The 24,104-nt window shown below is 39.1% G+C and overlaps 1 protein-coding gene and 1 pseudogene across 1 annotated transcript in view; both read right to left on the minus strand.

The window, feature by feature from the left end:
- Positions 1 to 24,104, minus strand: part of KIF4A (kinesin family member 4A) — a 206,205-nt gene that overhangs the window by 36,389 nt on the left and 145,712 nt on the right. The window contains exons 15-19 of the mRNA XM_056130107.1: positions 21,038 to 21,141; positions 19,947 to 20,091; positions 18,848 to 18,958; positions 12,219 to 12,302; positions 10,850 to 10,963 (exon numbers count right to left, since the gene is read on the minus strand). Coding sequence (XP_055986082.1) covers positions 10,850 to 10,963; positions 12,219 to 12,302; positions 18,848 to 18,958; positions 19,947 to 20,091; positions 21,038 to 21,141 — 558 coding nt within the window. The remainder of the gene's footprint in view (positions 1 to 10,849; positions 10,964 to 12,218; positions 12,303 to 18,847; positions 18,959 to 19,946; positions 20,092 to 21,037; positions 21,142 to 24,104) is intronic.
- Positions 3,696 to 5,099, minus strand: LOC130038085 (tRNA pseudouridine(38/39) synthase-like; annotated as a pseudogene).

Here is a 24,104-nt window from a genome sequence, read left to right on the forward strand (position 1 = left end):
AAACCTTCCAAAAGCAAGGCCCAGGTATGTGGGTTATAGGACTGAATCTCCAGGTCTCATAGTAGCAGAGGACCCAGGCTGTCCATACTCAGATCCCTGCTGGCCCAGCAGACTAGCTGTCACGCACAGACTTTGCTTCTGGGCACCATCTTAGCGCACCAATAGCCCTGGCCCAGAGACTACCAACTGAATCCCAAAATGGATTATTGCCATACAGAGATGCTCTGGAACCCAACCATTTACAATCTAGAAATTTACATTTACATTTGCAGCTGTGTGAGTGCTCATGATATTCAAAATGAGCAATGAAAAATAAATTATCTAGCGTCTGCCCCTGGCCTTGAATGGTGGTGGGAAATTTCGAGCAAAACATAATGATCCAAATTAGAGAGAGTTTTAGGAAAATTGCCATAGAGGCAGGGTGAGGACTGGGATGTGGGTGGTAAAAAATGCACTGGTGGAGGGATGGATGTTTCATCATTGAATGGCCGAATCTCAAACATGAAAGCTTTGTAACTCTATCTCATGGTGATACAATAAAATAAAAAAGTAATGTGGAGTTCATGCCAAATTCAGTCAGCTTAATCAATGGCTGATCAAATAGCAGTACTCCTACATTATTTAAAAAAAAAAGAATCAGTATTCTGTGAAATTCTATTATATTCTTCCAGATAACTGAAGAGGAATGAATAAATTTGAACTTATAATAAGAGGTCAATATCATCACAGTAACAAAACCAGACAAAAACATAATAATGAAATATTACAGCAATAGTTTTCATAATCACACATGTAAAGATTTTACAGCAAAATTTTACATTTTTAAAATATTGTTTATTTCAACAATACATAAAAATGGTACTTCATTACCAGTGGAGTGTATTAATGGAATGCAAGGTTGATTCCACATCTGAATATCAAAGTAATTCACCATAAAATAATGTAATATGAGATTAATATCCAAGGACAGTAGAGACAAGTGTCAGGAAAATTGCTCTGCGTTTGGAATCCTGTCTCATGAGCTAAGGGAGAAGGCAGCTAGGTTACAGAGAGGATCACTAAGTCGATGATAGTTGGAATGATTGCTCAGGATGGGAGTTGTGTGCTTAAAGTAGATAAAGGAACAAATATGATGGCCTCTCAGTATCTGTATTGCAAACCATAATGCCCAAAATTTGAGAGAAAAATAGAGAAAAAAGTTGAGAGAGAGTAAGAGGGAAATTATCTGCCATAGAGGCAGGGGGCTTGGAGAGAGAGCCCTTCCAAGAGAGCGGCTTGGAATGCCTTCAAGAGCATTGAAGAAATAACTAAAAGGACAAAGAACCTCCAGCTACGAGCACATCTCTTTGATTCCACTATTCTTCCTGCATTAACATATGCCTCAGAGACCTGGACCCTACGAAAACAGGATGAGAACACTATTCGGGTCTCTCAAAGAGGAATCGAAAGAACTATGCTTGGAATATCACGATTCACTCAAATGAGAGATAGAATCCGGAGTTCTGATCTTCGTCAACGCTCAAGAATCAGGGACGCTGTCTCATTTGCCAAGACATCAAAAATCAGATGGGCTGGACACGTAATGAGGTTTACAGACAACCGCTGGACTAGAGCCATTACTGATTGGATTCCACGAGACATCAAAAGATCACGTGGACGCCCACCTATAAGATGGTCAGACTTCTTCGTCAAGACCCTAAATGATCGGTTTGAGGCTCTACATGTTCCTAAAACGAACAGATACCATTGGGCTACGCTAGCACGCAACCGGGATGAATGGAGACGTTACTGGCACCCGCTCGAATAAATCGATGAATAACGGGGATTAAGTGATTAAGTGATTAAGAGGCAGGGGGAAGGGTGGGGTGGTGGGGGCAGATACTGGAGCCATTGGTGGTGAAAAATGTACACTGGTGGAGGGATGGGTGTTTGATCATTGTATGACTGAATCTCAAACATGAAAGCTTTGTAACTGTATCTCACAGAGATTCAATTAAAAAAGTAATTCACCAAGTCAACAGAGATAAAAGAAGCTGACAAAATTTATATATATCCAGAGAGAAAACTTACAAGTAAAGAAAAGATAAGAACTTCCACAACCCGATTAATGGAATTCACTTTAAAAAAAAAAATCTCGGGGCTGGAGCAATAGCACAGCGGGTAGGGCGTTTGCCTTGTACACGGCCAACCCAGGTTCGATTCCCAGCATCCCATATGGTCCCCTGAGCACCGCCAGGGGTGATTCTTGAGTGCAGAGCCAGGAGTAACCCCTGTGCATCGCCGGGTGTGACCCAAAAATCAAAAAAAAAAAAAATCCCTGCACCTAATACCACACTTTGATACTGAAGGACAGAATGATCAAAAAAAGCAAAATTTAGACTATTACTACTCCTACTCAACATCATCCTGAAGGTCCTTGTCAATTTAAGAAAAAGACCTATAGATGGATTAGCAAGGAAGAGATAAAATACACTTATAGATTTCATGGCAATGTAACTATTAGACTAATAAATAATAGAAAAACTAATTTAAAAAGTTATTCTGAAAGGAGGGACCAGGACAATAGAATGGGGAGAACTGTGTACTTCCTCTTGTGATCACAGCAAACTTGGATCAGTACACAGAAAATGACCTGAAACTCTAACAAGCAGAGAATATAAAGCAAGGGACCAAAGGACAGCACTGAGAAGGACTAGAGACAGAACAATGCAACATAGTTCTGCAAACTACTTGAAAAAGACTTTAAAGGAATAGATCTGGGCTAGAGAGATAGTGTAATGGGTTGATGGACATGCTTTGCATGCTAGAATCTCTGGTTTGACATCTGGCACTGCATGTCAAACAGTCCTTCAGCACTGCTGGCAGTAACCCCCAACTACAGTGATGGGAGCAGACCCTGATCTTAAGTCAGATCACACCCAAACAAAAACCAGACAACAAATTTACAACTCTAATGATGCTGACAGAAATGAAATTCCTGGAAGAGAACTTAAAGACAGAAACGGGTGGTAGAAAGTTTGACAAAAGTTCAAACAGAAATCACAGACATAAAGAATACAGTAGATGAACTGTTTAGCTCACAATTAGAAGGCTCAACAGCAGAAAGGAAGAAAACTGAAAATTGAATCAGTAAGTACAGAGATAAAGTAGTGGAAATTATCCAAAGAGATTATCAAGAAAAATCAAAGAATTAAAAACAAAGAAGAAAACCTTGTTGGTAAATGGGACAAGATCAAGAAAAAAAGCATGTGCAATATAGAGGTTTCATTAGAAGGAAAAGGGAACAGCATACTTATTTGAAAAAATAGGAGCCAAGAACTTTGCCAAGCTGTGGAGTTAGATACCCAGACCTAGGGAGCTCAAAGAATTCCAAACAAATAAACTGGGGCAGTGAGATAGCTCAAGTAGTATAGCATTTGCCTAGTATGTGTAAGCCCTGGGTTTGATTCCCAGGACAGGGAGGCTGAGTTCTGCATGCTATGGTCTTTATAAAATAATAGCAAACAAAATAAAACCAAAGAGATACACATAAAAACACACTATAATTGAAATAGTAAAAATCAATATAAAGACAGAATCCTAGGGCTGAAGCGACAGTAGAGAGGTAGGGTACTTGCCTCGCACACAAGCAACCCAGATTTAATCCCTGGCACCTTATATGATCCCTTTGAGGCCCACAAGGAGTAATCTCCATTTTACCTCTCTGTCAGTCTTTGGTCTGTCCTACAGGATACTGCAACTGACTCCAATCCTTGTAGCATACTATATAACATGTGAGTTTTAACAGTATAGTTGGCCCACAGTTGCTGTAGGTGAGTAACAGTGAACTCCTGAAGCTCTTGGTCATAGGTCCACTTGATGTTTTTAAGCTTACAGTCACAAGATTAGAGGAAATTCTACAGTCATACTGTATTAAGGTTTCGGGGGATTTTTTACTATGTTCAGCAGCTCATCAATAACATCTGGCTTCCCGGTGCATATGCAGCCTGAGCCCATGTGCTGTTTGCGCCCACGTGGCCGAGCACATGTGGTGCCCGAGCACATGTGTTACCCACATCTCCCCTCTTGAGATGTGTACTTTCATGCTTTCGTGTCTAATGCTAGGATGTGTGTAGGGGCTCTCTCCGCCCTTGGAGAAGCCCATGTTCTCTCTTGATTACGTTACTCTCTCACTCTTTCCCCCTCTACACCTTAAAAATCCTCCAAATAAAATCTATTTATTTAAAAAATAGTATCTGGCTTCCCCAGTCCTTAGCCAATCAGAAAGAGAGAATAGCTATCAGCAGGCTTGTTGATAGAGGAATGTCTGACCAGTCACTTGAAACTGACATAAAAGGTTCTTGCCTTGCCTCATCACCCAGGCTGTGGCCTAGTAGCTGAACTTGAACAGGTGAATAGTCCTCTGAAAATCATTCATTCCATTGGCTACATCCATTTATATAAGTTCCTAAAATCGTGTGTATCAAAATGCTTCTGAGCAACATAATTCATGGTTTCAACGTCTAAATCAGCACATGGGGAAAAAATTGTGGTAAGTCCACTCATGTCAGCTGAACCTAGCATTGAAGCTCAGTTCTACAGGGGCCCAGCCAGTACCCAGATGCCAGGAGGGAGCACCCGGTTGAGACTCTGGGCATAACATCTCTTTAGCAGCATCATTGACTTTACCTTTTAAAAGAAAGTTCTCTGAATATCTGCTTCATGAGAATAAAGTTCAAGAGAAATCACCTGTCCAAAAACACTGACAAGTTTATCCTCCCACACAGGTGACCGTTGGAGGTCTGTCTGCTTTCTACTAGTCAAGTCTTGGTTAGAACCTCTAACAATTTCTCTTCAATAGTATTTTTTGCGTTTTCCTGACTGGCAAAGCTTGGTATATCCAGCCCAGATAGGTGATCTTCAGGGCTATACACCGTCCACCATGAGCACTAAAATCAAATGCACACTTGGTTTTTCCAGTTCCTGATGAACTTTCTCTAACCTTTGAGTCCTTGATGTTGGTGTGTTCTCTTTTATGTCTTTCTACCTTCTGCTCCAGTTCTCATATTCTCTTTTGGAGTTTCTCAAATATGGGTTTTGTCTATGTCATTTTCAGCCATAGTAAGACAACTACAGAGATAATGCAGTTATAGAGATCTACCCCCCAAATTAACCAGTGTTTTCTCTTCCAGGAGGTTTGACAATGTAGGGGGAGCAATGAAGGAACTCATGAGACACAATGGATAAAAAATGGGCAAGTATGGATCTTCTGGTTGGAAGCGCAGCTTTCTGCCAGTTTCTATATAATGCTAAGCATTCACTTATCATATGAACCAAAAATCTAACTCCTAGACATTTGCCCAAAGTGATTATTACATAGAAATCCTATGTGATTATTTTTATACAAGTTATATTTATAATACAAAACCATGTTTTTAAAAGAAATCTGTATTTGAAAAAAATTTATAGCAATTTTTAAATAAGATTTTTATTTATCTATTTATTTAATTTTGTTTTTTGGGCCATACCTGGCTGTTCTCAGGGCTTACTACTGGCCCTGTGCTCAGGCATCACTCCTAGCTCTGTATTTATGGTCCATGCCTGACAGTGCTTGGAGGATTATATGTGATGTATTTGAAACATGTTATGGTTATGCCACATCCTAGGTAAACATCTTAACTTTTGTAATATCTCTCTGGCCCAGGGATTACAGTTGTGATTATACAGCTATATGAACTATTAAAACTCACAGAACTGTATATTTTATAAAAGGATTAAATTTTATTGCATATCAGTTTTGCTTTATTAAAATTAATTGAAAAAATGTCATTTGCTATAGTAATAGAGTAAAATAACATATATGGCCATATAAATGAGAAATAAGAATTTGGTTGTTCTAAGGCCACACCCAGTGGTGCTCTGGGACCACTCTAGGCATGTTGCTCAGAGTTTTCTCGGGGTGGCATTTAGGGGACAATGTGGTGCAAAAGACCAAATCTGGGCCTCCCACAAGCAAAAGAAGAATAATACTAGTCATTTGAGTTATCACGCCAGCCCTAGATTCTTTTTGTTGTTGTTTGTGGGCCACATCTATCAGAACTTAATCCTAGCTATGCACTCAAAGATCACTTCTGGAAGGCTGGGGTATCATATAAGGGTGTCGTGTAACAGGGATCAAACACAGGTCTGCTGCATGCAAAGCAAGCATCCTGTCCACTGTACTATTGCTCTTTTCCCAAAAGTTTTGGGAAGTAAAACCTATTCATTTCATCAAACAAATCAAGAAGCATTTAACTTGGCATATGAAAAATTTTTAGGGGTTATATGATTAATGAAAAAACTAATGCTTTCTCCCTGTATTATAAACAAATCAAGGATGCCCTCCATTATCTATTTTATTCAATAATTCTCTGAGTGTTCTAGAAAATGCTAGATTCCTCCGTCCCTTGCCCCAGAGCCTGGCAAGCTACTGAGAGTATCCCGCCTGCACGGCAGAGCCTGGCAAGCTCCCTGTGACGTATTCAATATACCAAAAACAGTAACAAGAAGTCTCACAATGGAGACATTACTGGTGCCTGCTCGAGCAAATTGATGAACAACAGGAGGACAGTGCTACAGTGCTAGAAAATGAATGCAAAGGAAGTTGAAATTATTTAAAGCAAGTGTGCAAGAAGAAATGACATCTGTACCTATATGTTCACAGGTCTCATTCCCCTGACCCTGAAAGCGCCTCCAATCATTGGGAAAAGACGAGTAAGAAGAGGCTGCTAAAATCTTAGGGCTGGGAGGAATAGAAACATTACTGGCACCCTCTCAAGTAAATTGATGAACAACTGGACGACAGTGATGTTCATTGCAGCACTGTTCACAAAAGCCAAAATCTGAAAATAACCCAAGTGCCCTAGAACAGATGACTGGTTAAAGAAACTTTGGTACATCTATACAATGGAATACTATGAAGCTGTTAGGAGAGATGAAGTCATTAAATTTGCTTATAGGTGGATAGATATGGAGAGTATAGTGCTAAGTGAAATGAGTCAGAAAGAGAGGAACAGACATAGAAGTACTGCAATCATTTGTGAAATAAAACATGAGACTGATACCCAAGGAGAGTAGATACAAGGGCCAGGAAGACTGCTCCATAGTTGGAAGCCTGCCTCATGATCAGGGTGTGGGGGGTGAGGGAGAAGGAAGCTGGAATAGAGAAGGAATCACTTAAGAAAATGATGGTTGGAAGAATTGGTAGGGATGGGAGATGTGTGCTGAAAGTAGATAAAGGACCAAACATGATAACCTCTCAGTGTATTATAAACCATAATGCCCCAAAGTAGAGAGAGTTTGGGGAAATTTTGTCTGCCATGGAGGCAGTGGGAGGGTGGGAAACGGGGGCTATAGTGGGGATAATAGTGCTGGGGAATGTGCACTGGTAGAGGGATGGGTGTTTGATCACTTTGTGATTGTAACTCAAACATGAAAGCTTGTAACTATATCTCACGGTAATTAAATAAAATAAAAATATAATTAAAAAAATAAAACAAGAGGGCAGGGGCATGGGGATGGAGTTCAGTGGTAGAGCATCCACTTTGCCCTGAGTTTGAGCCCTGACACAGCCTCACATTGCTTAGTTAGATCCCTAGAACCACTCACTGCTATTGCAATCCCTGGTGCACTGCAACCAAGCATGTCTGAACATTGCAACAAAGTGTATGACTTAAATGTACAAGTACTGCAAATAAAAACCTGGGCCCTAGCACCATGGCAAGTTTGTGATCCCTATGCATGTAACAAGGATAACAATAACAAATAAGGCGAGGCATACAGAGTAAATTATCCCTCATTTTAGAAAACAACATTGAGTAGCTAGAAGATAATAAGAAATTTGTTAAAAATCAACAAGTTATATTCAAACTGGAGCAAGTTATATTCAAACAAGTTATAAATTCAAACTGGAGCAAGTTATATTCAAACTGGGCTGATAGCACAGCGGTAGGGTGTTTGCCTTGCATGCAGCCAACATGGCCGACCTGAGTTCGATTCCTCCGTCCCTCTCGGAGAGCCCGGCAAGCTACCCGTGATGTATTCGATATGCCAAACACAGTAACAGCAAAGCCTCCAATGGAGACGTTACTGGGCCCGCTCGAGCAAATTGATGAACAACTGGAGGACAGTGATATTCAAACAGTTGGAAACGGAAATAAAAAAGCATTCCCAAATGTAAAATACGACTCAAAACAATCAGAGAAATTAATGAATTAAATAGAGAAATATACTGCTCCAAAAGATCAAGTTTCAACTAATGCTAAGATAAATATATCCTCAAATTTAACTACAACTCTTAAGTAGTTCCTATCAAACTCACAGACTTACGTAGAAACTCACAGGCTGATTCTAAAATTTATAAGAAAAAATAAGGAATAAGTTGACAGAAAAACGTTTGAAAAAGCATAGCAATTTTGAAGGACTTCTATTACCTGATTCCAGGACTTCTTATGAAGTTAGCATAGTAAAAATCTTTTGGTATTGTTCTAATTAGATATGTAGATCAATAGAATAGAATATGGAAATCTAGCTTTAGACATTTGATTTTGGGAAAGGTGCTAAGGCAAAATGAACCATAGACTTAAAGGTAAATCATAAATCTTTTTAACTTCAAGAATAAAACTTGGGGAGAAATCTTAATGACAGTGGGTTTAGCAAAGATTTCTTAAATCCATGGAAATGATTAAATAAAAAAAATAACACTAAGGGGTGGGAGTGATAGTATATTGGGTAGGGTGCTTTCCGTGCATGTGGTTGACCCAGCTTTAATCCCTGGCACCCTGAGTCCCTGATCCCTGAGGGGCATAGCAAGGAGTAAGCCCTGAGCACCACCGGATGTGCACCCCCCTTAAAAAAAAGAATCCCACCAAAACTCACATTCACATATTGGATAGAATCAAAATTTCCAAAAATTGTTCTTCAAAAGAGACTATTACCAAATTAAAATCCTGAAGAAAATACTTATGAAATACGCTATCCTTTATCAAATATATCCAGAATATAAAAAAGTAATCTAAATAAAAATGAGATAAAAAGACAAATCAATCAACTGGGGAAAAGACCAGGTTCTATCCCCAGCATCCCATATGGTCCCCCAAGCACTGCCTGGAGTAAGTCCTGAGTGCAGAGCCAGAAGTAACCCCTGAGCATCTCTGGGTGTGACCAAAAAAAGCAACAAACAAACAAATAGACTTAACAAATGTCCAAGATAACATCACATATGGTAACCTAAGATCCACCAGTAACCCCTGAGAAAAGAACTAGGATAAAACCCTGAGTACTGCTGTTATGACCCAAAATCCTAAAAAAAGTAAAAGTGGGTAAACTGAAGTTGATGTCCTTATTACGAAGGTTTTGGGGCATGGAGAGTTGTCCTAGTGTAATACTGATCTTTGGCTCAGTTTCATGACCCTTCACATTTTTCTGCACAGTGAGGGATCAAATATGATGCCCTGCCTTTTAGGTTTTCAGGGCACACCTGGCAATGCTCAGTATATAATCCAGACTCTGTACTCAGAGATATATATGTGGTACTTGGAATTGATTGGCAAATTGAATTTGGAATTGAAGGCAAGCCCCTCAATTCCTGTACTTTCTATGATTCTATTTTTCAAAAAACTATAGAAAATAAAGGTAAAGGTAAAGGTAGAGGCCCTCCCATTGATCGTCGATTTGCTCGAGCGGGCCCAGTAACGTCTCCATTGGAGACTTTGTTGTTACTGTGTCTGGCATATCGAATACTCTCGGTAGCTTGCCGGGCTCTCCGAGAGGGGCGGAGGAATCGAACTCGGGTCGGCCATGTTGGCCGCATGTAAGGCGAACGCCCTACCCGCTGTGCTATCGCTCCAGCCCATAGAAAATAAAAGAGGTATAAAATGATAGAATGCAGATTAATAGTTAGTCAAAGTTGTGGGGACAGAGTAAACATGAAAAGGAAGGGACAGATTAAAAGGGGGTACGAAGGAAATTTTAGTCCTGATGGACAATGACGCTATCTTGAGTGGTAATGACTACCATGCCAAAACTTATTAAATTGTACATATTCAAATACATAGAAAATATTTTATGTTATCATATCTCAAGAGCACTAATAAAAACAAACAGAGGGCTAGAGAGATTGTACCGGGTAAAGGCACATGCTTTGATTCTACCCAGTCCTGGTTTGATCCCCTACACCACATGGTCCCCTGAGCATCACCTATCCTTGGGTCCTAGCATTAAACCATTGGCCTAGTTGGTGGAGAATTGCTGGGAGTGGCTCTTGGACTCCCTGAGCAGCACATGGGGAACACACTCCACTCAGTAATAAAATGTTTTTAAAAGCACACTTAAATATAAACAGAGTTTGTAGAAGAGATACCTCAATGGGCTAGAGTACACGTAAGAGACACAGGCTCTATCTCTGGCATCACTTGGTGCCCCAAAGCACTACCAAATGCAGCTCAAAACCCAACCAACCAAACAGAAAAACATAAATAGAACCTCAGTGAAGACAGAAATAGGAGGGAATTCTCTCATACTTGAATAATCATTCAAAGACATATTTTTTTTGGGTTTTGGACCACACCCAGCTGTACCCAGGGTTTACTCCTCGTGGTGCTCAGGGTATACTATGCAATGCTGAGGACAGGATCCAGGTTGGCTGTATGCAAGGTAAGTTCCTTACCCACTGTACCATTGCTCTGACCATCAAAGATATTCTTATCTTTAGGAAATAGGCAATCAAAAGTAGAATTTCATATTCTATAGTGTTTACTTCCAGATGAAAAAAAATTATTTCCCCCCTATACCCAATGAACACATGAGAAGTTGCAGTTCAAACTGTCAATACCTTTACTCGAGCTGCAGTGCTTTCTGTCCCACGGCTCTGAGTCTCTTTGCGTTTATCTGCCACCTCCTGCTGTTTTTGGAGAGCATCCTTAAGACGCTTGTTGGCTGCGGCTGCCTAAATAAAAAGTTCATATTAATGCATTATTTAATGGTAGAAAGAATATTCTCATTCCTGCATATTTGCAAAGAAAAAGTTCCATTGTTTGGAATTCCTATAGGAACTGAGTTTGTAAATGTCCATGCAAATAATACTGATGAAAAATTACTGCTTTCGAGTATAGACAGAACACAATGGCCACTCAATACCTCTATTGCAAGTCACAACATCCTATAGGAAAGAGAGAGCAAAAGGGAATGCTCTGCCACAGAGGAAGGGTGGGGTTGGAGGAGAGGGGGTGGGAGGGTGGGAGGGCTACTGGGTTCATTGGTGGTGGAGAATGGGCACTGGTGAAGGGATGGGTACTCCATCATTGTATAACTGAAACCCAAGCATGATAGTTTGTAAGTCTACAACTGTACCTCATGGTGTTTCACTAATAAAAATAAATAAATAATAAAAAAGAAAAATGACTGCTTTCTGGGCTGGAGCGATAGCACAGTGGGTAGGGCTCTTGCCTTGCACTTGGCCACCCTGGGTTCAATTCCCAGCATCCCATATGGTCCTCTGAGCACCATCAGGAGTGATTCCTGAGCACAGAGCCAGGAGTAACCCCTGAGCATCACTGGGTGTGACCCAAAAAGCAGAAAAAAACAGAAAGAAAAATTACTGCTTTAGAGTTTAGGGTAGGCAAACATTTTAAGGAAATACTGAGGATAAGGGCTGGAGCGATACAACAGCGGTAGGGCATTTGCCTTGCGCACAGCCAACCCGGCCGAGCCAAGTTCCATTCCTCCACTCCTCTTGGACAGCCTGGCAAGCTACCGAGAGTATCTCGCCCGTGCAGCAGAGCCTGGCAAGTTACCAGTGACGTATTCAATACGCCAAACACAGTAACCACAAGTCTCAAAATGAAGACGTTACTGGGCTTGCTCGAGCAAATCGATGAACAATGGGAGGACTGAGGATAAAAGCTACTCAGAAATGTCACCTACCAATATTCGATATGCCAAACACAGTAACACAGTAACAATATTACTCTGGAATTTTTTGGGAAACAATTAAACCCCATTTGAAAAAATATATTTATTTGAACAGTACCATTTCACCCATTTTAAATCTGCTGATAATTCATGACACATGAAAAAAGGCTCACAACTTAGGAATTACTGGTAAAGATTCTTATCCCTGATTCCTCAGGACATTGGCTCATTTAAGGCATACTAGTTCATCAGTATCTAAACACTTGGCCCAACAGATCAAAATTTCTTACCTCCTCAGTTTTACGTCTGAGCACATTAGACTGTTTCTGGAAGTTTCTTTCAAGTTTGAGCAGTTCATATTGCCTCTTACGGTCCTGAGAAGAAAAAGGTCAGACTTTTGTTTGTGTTCTTTTGGCTGGGCTACTATTGGTTGGGTCACATCATATGTGATATGCAGGATTGAATCAGGATTGGCTGCATGCACGGACAAGTGCCTAGATCCCTATACTATCTCTCTGGTCCTTACTGTAGCATTACTTATAGAAGCTAAAATATGAAGTAACAAAAGTGCTTGCTCATAGATGATTGGATAAAAAAAGCTATGGTACACTTTTTGTTTTGAGGCCATACCCAGTGGCGCTTAGGGATCATTCCTGGCTCCCTGCTTAGGACTCACTCCTGGCAGGCTCAGGGGATCATATGAAATGCTGGGAATCAAACTTGGGTCAGCTGTGTGCAAGGCAAGCATGCTACCTGCTGTACTATTGCTTCAGCTCCAAGAAGCTGTGGTACATTTTATACCTTGGACTACTACTCACTACAAAAAGATGAAAGTATGTTATTTCAACAAAATGAACATAATGAAAGGAGCTCAAGGGAAGCAAAAAAGAAGGAAAAAGACTAGCGTTTGGAGAATTTCTACCCATGTGTGCATATATAAAATTAACGAACAAAACAAAACCAAAATAAAAATAAAAGAAAAAGAAAAAGCAGTGAACATTTATAGTAGAATTGAAGTTACCTGAGAATGGGGTATAGTGAAAAAATACTATAAAGCTAGCAATTCCTTAGGGTAAGAATGAGCTAGACAGATGACTATAAAGATTGTTGTCAGGCTTTTTCTACTCTGGAGTAAACTATGTTCTATATTGAACATGTATTCTTCTCCTCTCATACTTCTCTTAGTAAAGTTCTTTAAATAAAAACTATTTTGCTTCACTAAAAAGGTTGTCTATCTCAAAAAAAAATTCAGATTTTAAATTCAGCCTAGTCAAATAAAACCATATAATATAAAGTGTCGTTCAATGGTACAGTCATTACGGAAAACAGTACAGAAGCTCCTCAAAGTAAAAACAGAACGTCCACATGATGCAACATTTCTACTATTGGACATATAGTCAAAAAAATAAGAGTCTCAAAGAGATATTTGCATTTCCATGTTTGTCACAACATTACTTATAGTAACTAAGATGTGGAAAAAACTAAATGTTTACTAATGGTGAATGGATAAAAAAATGGAGTACATGACTATGTCTTTCTTAATGAGATTTGGATGGGGATGTTGGAAGAAATATGTTGTTAGGTGCTTTTGCTCTTGTGTGACAATCACAGAGATGCATGAAGCTGCTGCAGGTGTAAGCAACTTTACTACAGCTACAAGATCTCTATAAGCAGCAGGGATTTGGACTCATTGATATATATCCAAATCTGTTGTAGATTAAATCATCATTATGCAATACAACAATAATATTCAGCCACAAACGTGAAGAAAATCTTGCCATTAGCAACAAGGATGAGACTGGACATAATTATGCTAAATGAAATAAACCAAAGAAAGACATAAACTATATGATCTCATTTTTATGTAGAACTTAGAAAATAATTGAAGTTACAGAAGTAGAGAGTAGAACAGTGCAAGGACGAGAAAATAGGGAAAGGTTGGTTAAAGGGTACTTTCAGTTTTAAAATAAAATACATGATTTTAGGTATTTAGAAATGATTTTAGATATTCTCGTGTGGTGAGAATGGTAGCTATGTGAGGTGATGGGTGTGTTGATAGCAGAAAATGTAAAATCTTCAAATTTCTTCTTTTATGATTTTGATTATCCTGGTTTTATTCTTGTATTTCACACTCAGCTCCCAGGAGAGAACAAGGCAGAGTCTCCTACCCTGTGCCTGACTGTCTGCATCAGGGCCCAACAGCTGAAGACCTCCGGGCCCCAGCCAAGGCCATGCTGGGACCACTCTCCACACACTTGGATGAGCCTCACGCATAAAAGAACTGGCAGAGGAACCCAGGTGTGTGGGACCCGGGGCTGAGATCTCCAAGCCTGCACGGTTTGGGACTGGACCTGCCAGTAGCTAGACAGTTACACCCACCAACTGCCGTGTAACCCCAACAACGGCCAGGATCCAGAGATTATCACACTCAGCTCCCGGAATTATCATCTCATTCCTACTTTGGACAAACTGGCAGGCTACCGAATGTAACCTGCCCACATGGCAGAGTCTGGCAAACTCCCCGTGGTATACCCAATATGCCAAATACCAGTAACAATGATGGGTCTCATTCTCCTAATCCTGAAAGAGCCTTGAATATGGCACTTTAAAAAAAAAATCTCAGGGTTAGGACGAAGGAGACCTTACTGGGGCCTGCTCGAGGCAATCGACGAACAACAGGATGGTCGTGATCGTGATCGTGATGATTTTGATTATCCTGGTTTTATTCTTGTATTTCCATCAGAATGTCACAAAAAGCAACTTTAATAAAGAAGCCAGACAGAACTGTCAATTGGATTAAATCGAATCTAAATCAATTTGGGGAGAATTCCTTCTGAAGGTTATTAAGTCCTTCCATTTACAAACATTGGGTTATATTTTTATTTATTTAGAACTTTATTTAATTCCATGACATTTTTTTCAGTTTTATTTATTTCTGGATCACACCCACAGGTACTCAGGGCTCACTCCTGGCTCTGCACTTGGGGGACCATATGGGGTGCTGGGTATGAAACCTGGGTTGGATGTGCACAAGGCAGTACTCTACCTGCCATACTACTTATCTCTTTGAGCCCAGATTTATTTATTTTGGGGACCCGAACCTGGCAGTGCTAAGGGGTTACTTTCAGCAAAGTGCATAAGAAACACATGGTGCGGGGAAATGAACACAGTCCTCCTTCATGCAAAGCACATTCTCAGGCCCATTAATTTCTTTCCAACCCTATGTAATTTTCGATGAGTAAGTCTTATGGTTATTTTTTCTCACAGATGGGGATTGAAGCCACTCTGGAGAAACCCATGTTCTCTATTGAATATGTATTTTTCTCCTCTCACACTTAGTACATTTCTTTAAATAATAATTATTTTGCTTCACTAAAAAGAAGGTTGCATCAAAAAGAACGAAGGCCTTACAAATGCAAGGCAGGTGCTACACCACTAAGTTATATCCCTGGTTCTTTAAAAAAAACTGGGGGTGGGTGGGTGGGAAGGAGAGATAGTAAGGCATTTGCCTTATATGCTTGGCTACCTGAATGGCTCCCTTTGCACTGCCAGCCGCACTCATTCCTGAGTGCAAAGCCAGGAATAACCTCTGGGCACAGCCACGTGTGGCCCAACCTTCCCCAAAACATTTAAACATTTTTTGCGGTGCCTACTGGCACTTGACTACAAGTTTCATGCATGCGTGGTATGTTCTTCACAATCCCAGCAAAGTCTTATACTTCTTTTATTAAATTTATTCCCAAGGAGAGGGCACGCATCCTGTGGTCCTGAGGAGTGATTCCTGGCTCTGTTACTCTGGGGAACAGTTCAATGTCAGGATTTGAACTGGGTTTGGCAAGTGAAGTACTTTTTAAAAAAAATTTTTGAGCAAGTAACCTCTGAGTGCTGTAGCTTGTTCCCACCACTACCCTGCCATAAATAGAAAAAGCTGCATGTAATTCACCTGTGGATCCTTACAAATGCTATCTTCAGGTAGGGCAGGCTACTGAGGGGGAGAACACAGGTCCTGGTGTCCCCTTCAAAAGGCAACCACTTTAAATGCTGTATTATTTCTCTGCACCCCCCCAAGTAATAGTCTTATTATAAATGTTACTGTTTACTTTATTCATTTTCAAATTGTCAGCAGCTAGTATAGAAACATACAACTGATCTTTGTACAATCAAAATTATATCCAAAATACTTTTGAGCTCATGTCAATTCTAACAGTTTCTATAGGAGATTCTCTAGGATTTTCCACATAGAAAAGAATGTCATCCACTAACAGTTCTGCTTCTTTCTTTCTAATCTACATGCTTCTCATATATTTCTTGTATAAGATTTATTGGTATATTTTTATTTTAAAAATACAGCATCAATAACAAAATTTCCTCTAAACACTGCTGTTAGATACAATTTCATAACTTCTGATGTATGATCTTTGTTTTTTCTCTATTTAAATTTTTCCTTGTATTTTTTTATTTGACCCTTTATTTAAAATTCCGTGGCTTAGGAGCCAAAGACATAGTACAGGCATTAAAGCACATGCTTTGTATGTGCTGACACCGGTTTAATCCTCAGCACCATATGGTAACCAGAACACTTGTAGGTATACAAACCTGTAGGTCCCGAAAAGCACCACTGGCTGTAACCCTGGAGGCCCTAAAGCACTCCTAGAGTAGCCCAGGTAATCCTGGCACCACAAAGCCTGAGGAGTACCAGATCTTCAGGCTCTTGCATTGGAATCACTGGCCCAGTTGGCCAAGAATTGCTGCGAGGGGCCATCAGATCTTCTGAGTACCACTTGCATTTATGAATTTTCTACTTCCTTTGGTGGAAATTTTTTTCTGAGGGAATGCCAGGAATTAATTCCAGGACCCCATACATGTGAGGCATATTCTATACCACTGAGATACATCCCTTGCCGGTAAGTGATTTATTTCATTTCACTGTGATTGGTTAACATACTTAGTGCATTTCATCAGTATAGCCACTTCAGATATTTTATGATTGATGTTCGAAAGGTAGATTTTTCTCTATTCTTTTAATTTGTTAATTCTGTGACAACAAGTTTTGTTATAGATTTTGTTTTAACCAGGTCTGACTATCTCTGCCTTATATAGACTGTTTAATCCAGTCACAGTGAAATACAGAAACAGTAATCCCATACAAATTTGTTCTCTGTTCACCTTATTTTGTGTTACTGTTATCTGTCTGCAACTCCCTCAAATTACTATAGTTATCATTTCATATCATTTATGTTTCTTAAATAGGCTACAATGAAAAGAAAGCAAGAATAAACAGAGTTTCATTTATAATTTTTATTTTACTTATTTATTAGTGGCAGGTGGGGAGCTACACCTAGTAATGCTCAGGAGCTATCCCTGACTCTGTGCTGAAGAGTGACCACTGGCAGTGCTTTGGGGACCACATTACTTAACTGCTGCACTGTCTCTTGAGGCTCCACAGTTGATTCCTATTTGCCATTTCTGGTTCTCATTTCTTTCTCTATATTTACGTTACAAGCAGATGCTACTTAACGCAAATACAACACTCTAGTGGTGCTTGGGGATTATATGTAGTGTCAGGCATCAAATAGGTCAGTCATGTGCAAGGTGCCTTAAATTCTATGCTATCCTCTCCCCTCTCCTTCTCTCTCATTGCCACAGTCTGCTGTGTCTATATCTCTGTGCTCAGAGATCACTCCTGGAGATGCTAGGTAGTCCATATGCAGTGCTGGGGATTAAGCTAGGTTGGTTAAATGTAAGGCAAGCACATTAACTCCTGTACAGGAGTAACAGACATTAAAGATTATTTTTATGAAAATAATGTAATGGTCCCTAAACATTATTTTCCGACCTTGTACTTTGGCTTACAGCTTCTCAATATTCCAGTTTGTTGCATATATTACTCCCAGATGTTAAAAATCTTTACAGTTCTAATAAAATTAAGTTAAAATTTAATGGATCTATAACAATCCAGTTTTAACTTGTCTTTCCAGTGAAATCTTGATCCAACCTGGACCATTTCCTGTTCCAGAAATGTGCCTAAATAGTTGTCATCTCTGTGGCATTTTCCTGCTGACCCAATTATCTAGAATGTTTGCACCTATCTTAATAGCCTCCGTGATCAGTTCCTATTCAGCCATCATTTTATTAACCAATTAAAACAATTTTAGTTTATTATTATTAATTGAGATTGGTTTATAATACTGTTAATAATGGTTTATGATTCACAAACTTCCAACTTGTTTTGGTTTGGGGGCCATCCAGAGGTGTTCAGGGCTTACTTCTGGCTCTGCACTCAAGAATCATAAATAGTGCCAAGGATCAAACTCAGGTTAGCCATGTGCAAGACAAGTCCCCTACTTATATACTATCTCTCCAGCTTCTCAATTAGTAAACTTTTCCCCCAACTAGAAAACACTTCCCTTTCTTAATTACTTTTCATATCATTCATAAAGACCAGATATCTTTATACTTTGTTCTGCAGAAAACCATTCATGTATTTTACGTTCCCCATTGGACAAGGCATTCTTGATTGATAGAAGTCATTTGCTGTATTATCTATTCCCCAAGACATTTAGTCCATAGTAGACATTTAATCGCTTTTTAATGCATGAATGTATCACATTTTTGGAGATGCCAGTTGTTTGAAGGAAAGATTTAATATTAACCTACAGCAGTTTTCAAAGGCAACAAATGGGAGAACATATCTATGCAACTGAGTATGGAGGTGTAGTTTGAAAGGGAGAGCCATTAGGGTCGTTGGGCAAGGGAGGTGGGTACACCAGTGATGGATGTGGTGTTGAAATTATGTGCATAGCAAACCATAATTAACAGTACTGTAAATCACAGAACCTAGATCAATTAAGATAATCTAGAGCAGGTTTTCAGATAAGGCATTATCAGGTGGGCCTTTAAGAAATTATTAGTTACTTACTCGCTCTTTCAACTGGATCACTTCTTTGTCTTTTTGATGCTTCCACTGTCTAAACTTCTCACCATCTTCTTTCATCTGACGCATTAACCGTACCCGCTGGTTTTTCATCATCTAAAGAATAAACACCAGTACAAGTATTAGTCATCTGCACTTTATTTTAGGCTGATGTGATAAACCAACCATTAAGAAGAGAGAAAATACATAGCTAAGCTGAGAAGGCCACTAACAGGTTTTCTGATGAGGCTTGAAATTCCCTTTGCTATGCTTGCTTGCCCCAGGCTTCCTAGGATAGACTATGCAAATGAGCACTCTGAAGAATAAAAAGTAACTATACTCTAAATATGGCCCTAAGTCCATTTTATATAAATGGAAATAATATTTCAAAGAAACATCTACTAAGCTAAAAGGAAAATTCTTCACTGCATCCATTTAATTCTAAAATTTTCAGTACACATAACCTGTAACCACCTATTTGCAGGTATCAGAACCTTCTGTATCAAACTTCAATCTTTTTCAAATGTCTTGCAATTACTTTATGGAATTATTTCACATGATTGTGGAAGTTAGTCAGCACACAAAATATTAAGGTGACTTTGCCCTTTGGTGTCAGAGAATCTAACAAACTCTCGTTATGAAGATCATGACCACCAACCCAACATTCTGAAAAAGGAACATATATGGAGACTTGCATGCTTGAAATGATGGATTCTGCCTACTATTTTCTCACCTGAAAACAATTCTATAGCATAATTCTAAATGAAACACCTGAGCTTTTAGATTTTAATAAGGAGTATGCAAAGATGAGTTTATTATCTGAGAATCTCTCTCTGTAACTCCCCCCTCCCTCTTCCTCTCCTCTCTCTGCTTTCTGGGGTCACACCTAGCAGTGCTTACTCCTAATGAAGTTCAGGGGACTATATGGGGTTCCAGGGATTGAAACTAGATTGGCTGAGTGTGCAAGGCAAACACCCTACCAGTTGTACTGTCATTCCAGCGCCTACCTGTATCCCTTTTTAAAAAGATATTTTTATTGACTCACTGTGAGAGAAACCCTTACAAAGCTGTTCATGATTAGGTTTCACTCAACACCCATCCCTACCCGTATCTCTTGATTCAATTTGGAGACCGTATGCTCTGTGGATTCCTTCAGTTTCAGGAGTTTGGACTGTTCATTCAATTTCTTCTTCAGATCAGCTATTTGCCCCTCTAGTTCTTGGAGACGTTTGCGGCGGCGCTCACTCAACCTAAAAGACAAATGAGGGAGAAACGAATATTACTGGCAGCAAAGCATAATTTTTAAAGACATTAATAATAGACTCCTAAGTTCATAGCCCTATTATATATAATGGCTGCTCGATCACATAGTCATTTAAGTCACGAATACCACCCAAACAAACAACACTACCTTAACAATGGGAGCTTAATACAAAGACTAAGATGATTTTTTGGCATATATAACAATGCAATTGCCTCAATACACCAATCCTTCAACACTCTATGTGAAAAGGATGGTTCCTTGAAGGTTCCTCATTTCATGTTAGCTGCAAAGAATAAATCTGATTCTTGCATTCTGAGGTAGAATGCGAACATTCAGGATAACTTAAGAATCTAAGTTTCAAACTCAATAGAGATATAAAAGAGTCACCAAGTAAAAAGAAAATAGAAAAAGTCAATACAATAGAATACTGAGGAATAGGGAGGATATTTTGATTATCTGTCTTGGTTTTACTCCTAATGAAGTGATGACTAGATGGAGTATTCAGTTTCTAGCTTGTATATTAATCCTACTCAGAAGCTATTTTTATCATAAGTGCAGAGAAAACGAATCTGTTGCTATTGGGTAGGTCTAGTAATCTTTCAAAAGCCAGATCAAATGCTAACTTTCTCTAAAGCCTTCCCTGACCATGTCATCCTGAACAGATATCTCCTGTATCAAAACTTCTGAACAACTAATATCTAAAAAACTTATTTGGCTACTTATGATAAGTTGTAATACAGACTTGTTTAATTGTCATCATGTGAATTTTAAAATCCCTATAATGAACTTTTCTTTTATTTAAGTATATTATACTCAACTAAATTTAAATCCTATGAGGATAGGAAATGACTCGTTCATTGCTCTCTCTCTATTTACTCTAAGGCTCCTCACACATTGCAGACTTAAATAATATTTATTAACTTTATTCTTACTTGGCTTGGTTGGCATCCTTCTTTGCTGTCTGAAGTTCAAGAACCATTTCTTCCTTTTCCTTTTGTAGATTGATAACTTCCAATTCTAGATTTTTTATGTTATCCTGAAAATGGTATTGGCCAGAAATAAAGAAAGCATTATAATATACAGGAAGAAAACTGCTTCTCCATTCCATATCTTAATAACTATGCATTCAATCATTTCCTTATTTGTAAGCTAAAAGGTTTGTATTTGATTTGACAGAGCTTAAAATTGAGGTGGGAAAAGTATGAACTTCGCACCCAAAGGCTTGGAGTTCAAGCCTTCTGTTCAATACTTACTATGTAAATACCTTAAAGAAAGTTATTTTGTGTCTTTTAATCTTAGTTTTATGCAAAAAGTGCTCATCTATAACCCAGCTGAGATTTCCATGCTATTGACCATTAAAAATGTTTGTTTGCAAAAGAGAAAAAAATATCAAAACATCTTGCTTGCAAGACTGGCTCTTTCTTTATGTCTGATAACTTGGAATTTGGTAGGATTCTCAACAGTTCCCAAGTGATTATAGTGAGTAACTATTAAATGGTATAAATAATATAGTTTATCCGTATGCTTTTGTTATGGGAATCTAGAACTATATAGAGATAAAGAATGACATCTGGTGACTGGAGAGATAGTACAAGAGAAAAGGCACTTACCACACATGCAGCTGACCCCGGTGTTCTCCCCACCACAGCATATGGTTGCCCAGCACGATTAGAGGTCACAGCTGAGCACTCCCTATACCCACTCACGCATCCTCCCCCCAAAAAAGAGAATGACCTTGGATAAAAATTCTGGATAAAAATCCTTCACTCAAAAGGGCTTTCTGAGACAAAACATATGTTGTTATAATTCACTGCTAGAGAAATACATATCTTGTGACTTCGCTTAACACAGTCTCTTGGAAGCTTACATGTGGTTTCCTTTGGAAGCTGCTCTGTGAACTTTTCCTCTTTGCTGATTTTACTTTGTAATTTTTCACTGCTATAAATCTTAGCTGTAATTCTGACTATATGATAGGTCCTGTGAATCTTCCTGGTAAACGATCAAGCATGGGGTACTTGGGAATGGTCTTAGAAACCTAAGAGTTTCCCTATCCATGAAAAAACAATAGTAGCACCTACCTTACAGAGTTTGTTGGGAAGATGAAATAAGAAAAATAATGTCTCAGACATTTTATAAACTGTAAAGAGCTGTACAAAGTTTTTACATTCAGAATTTCCAAATATATGTATTCATATGTATTCAATAGCAATTGCAGTTCTGCATGCATTTAGGAAATTTAGGAAACAATTTAGGAAACAAATTTTGCATGCATTTAGGAAACAAATTCTAGATACTGAAATTTGGTAGTTTGCAAGATTGTGAAAATCCAGTGATTACTTCCCGTTCTCATAATTGGAAAAAAAATTAAAGGATACTGAATGAATGAGTAATCGGCAGCCGAAAAGATTATGTGCAGGCTTTAGAACCGTATTGAAATGACATACAAAGAAATTGAGGCAGGTTAGATGGAACTTTATCAGAAGCGTTCTTAATAGTGAAGAGCTGTTTATCAATTACTGAGCCATTTCCGTATAACCTCAGAATCAATCTCATTGCTTTATAGTTCTCTGCATATAGACCAAAATAATGGTCCAAAACATTATGTATACGTATACTTAAAGAAGTAACACGTGAAAGTATTATTAAAAATGCATTGCACTGTCCTCCCGTTGTTCAATGATTTGCTCGAGCGGGCCGGGTAACATCTCCATTGTGAGACTTGTTGTTATTGTGTTTGACATATTGAATACGTCACGGGTAGCTTGCCTGGCTTTGCCGTGCGGGTAAGATACTCTTGGTAGCTTGCCGAGCTCTCTGAGAGGGTGGAAGAATGGAACCTGGCTCAGCCAGGCCAGCCACACGCAAGACAAACACCCTACCACTGTGCTATTGCTCCAATCATACATATAAAAGTTATATATTTTAGACTAATGCCAAAAATCTAGTCCCCTTTCCAGGTGTACCACTGTTACCAATTTGATTCAGATTTTCACAAGACTTTCTTAAGAAATCTATATATTATATAACTGGTCACATGCATAATACAGACATTTACACAAATATATAAATTCCTAGAATATATTTATATATAATTAAGATAATTTTGTGGGAAATACAAAATAAAGGTATGTGAGTAGATATAATACACGTTTTTGTGCATGTATAGGCAACATTCGGTTGTGCTCAGGGGCTCTCCTAGCTTGGTGCTTGAGAGTCTCTCCCAGTGGTGTTTGGGATAGAAGCCTGGCCTCCTGTATGTAAAGCATTTTCTCCATCACATTATCTTTCTGGCTTCAAAACTTGCCTTTTAAGAGATTTCATTATTACTGAGATAGTATCGTTGACTTTTGATGTACAGTTATTGCATCACTAGCACCAAAGGACCAAAGATGCCTCCACCATTGTCTTTGTAATTTCTAGTATGCTGTTCTGCAACCCCCTCCTCCCACTTGGTAACCTTAATTCTGTTATCAGAGCCCAAGGATTTGTTTTATTAGGTACTGTCCATTGCCTTGCTTTGTATCCTTACATATCACAGATGAGATCATCCAGCATTTGTATTTCTCCCTCTGACTTACTTTGCTTAATGTGCCAATGTCTAGATCCAAATTTTAGCATAAGGTAATATTTCATCTTATTACTGAGCACATTTCACTTTTTTTTGCTTTTTGGGTCACACCTGGTGTTGTACAGGGGCTACTCCTGGCTCATGCCCCCAGGAATTACCCCTGGTGATGCTCGGGGGACCATATGGGATACTGGGAATCGAACCCCGGTTGGGCCGTGTGCAAGGCAAATGCTCTACCTGCTGTGCTATCGCTCTAGCCCCTCACTGAGTATTTTTACCACTGTATATCTACTCATCTGTTTGTAGGCTACTAGGTTGTCTCTAGTGTTTGGCTATAAGAAAGAGGACTGCAATGAACAAAGATGTTCATATATCTTTACAAATTAATATTCTTGGGGGATGCCAAGGAGTGGGGATCACTGAACCTCAAT

The sequence above is a fragment of the Sorex fumeus genome, unplaced genomic scaffold (genome assembly GCF_029834395.1).
Source record: "Sorex fumeus unplaced genomic scaffold, SorFum_2.1 ptg000073l, whole genome shotgun sequence".
In the NCBI taxonomy this organism is placed as follows: Eukaryota; Metazoa; Chordata; class Mammalia; order Eulipotyphla; family Soricidae; genus Sorex; species Sorex fumeus.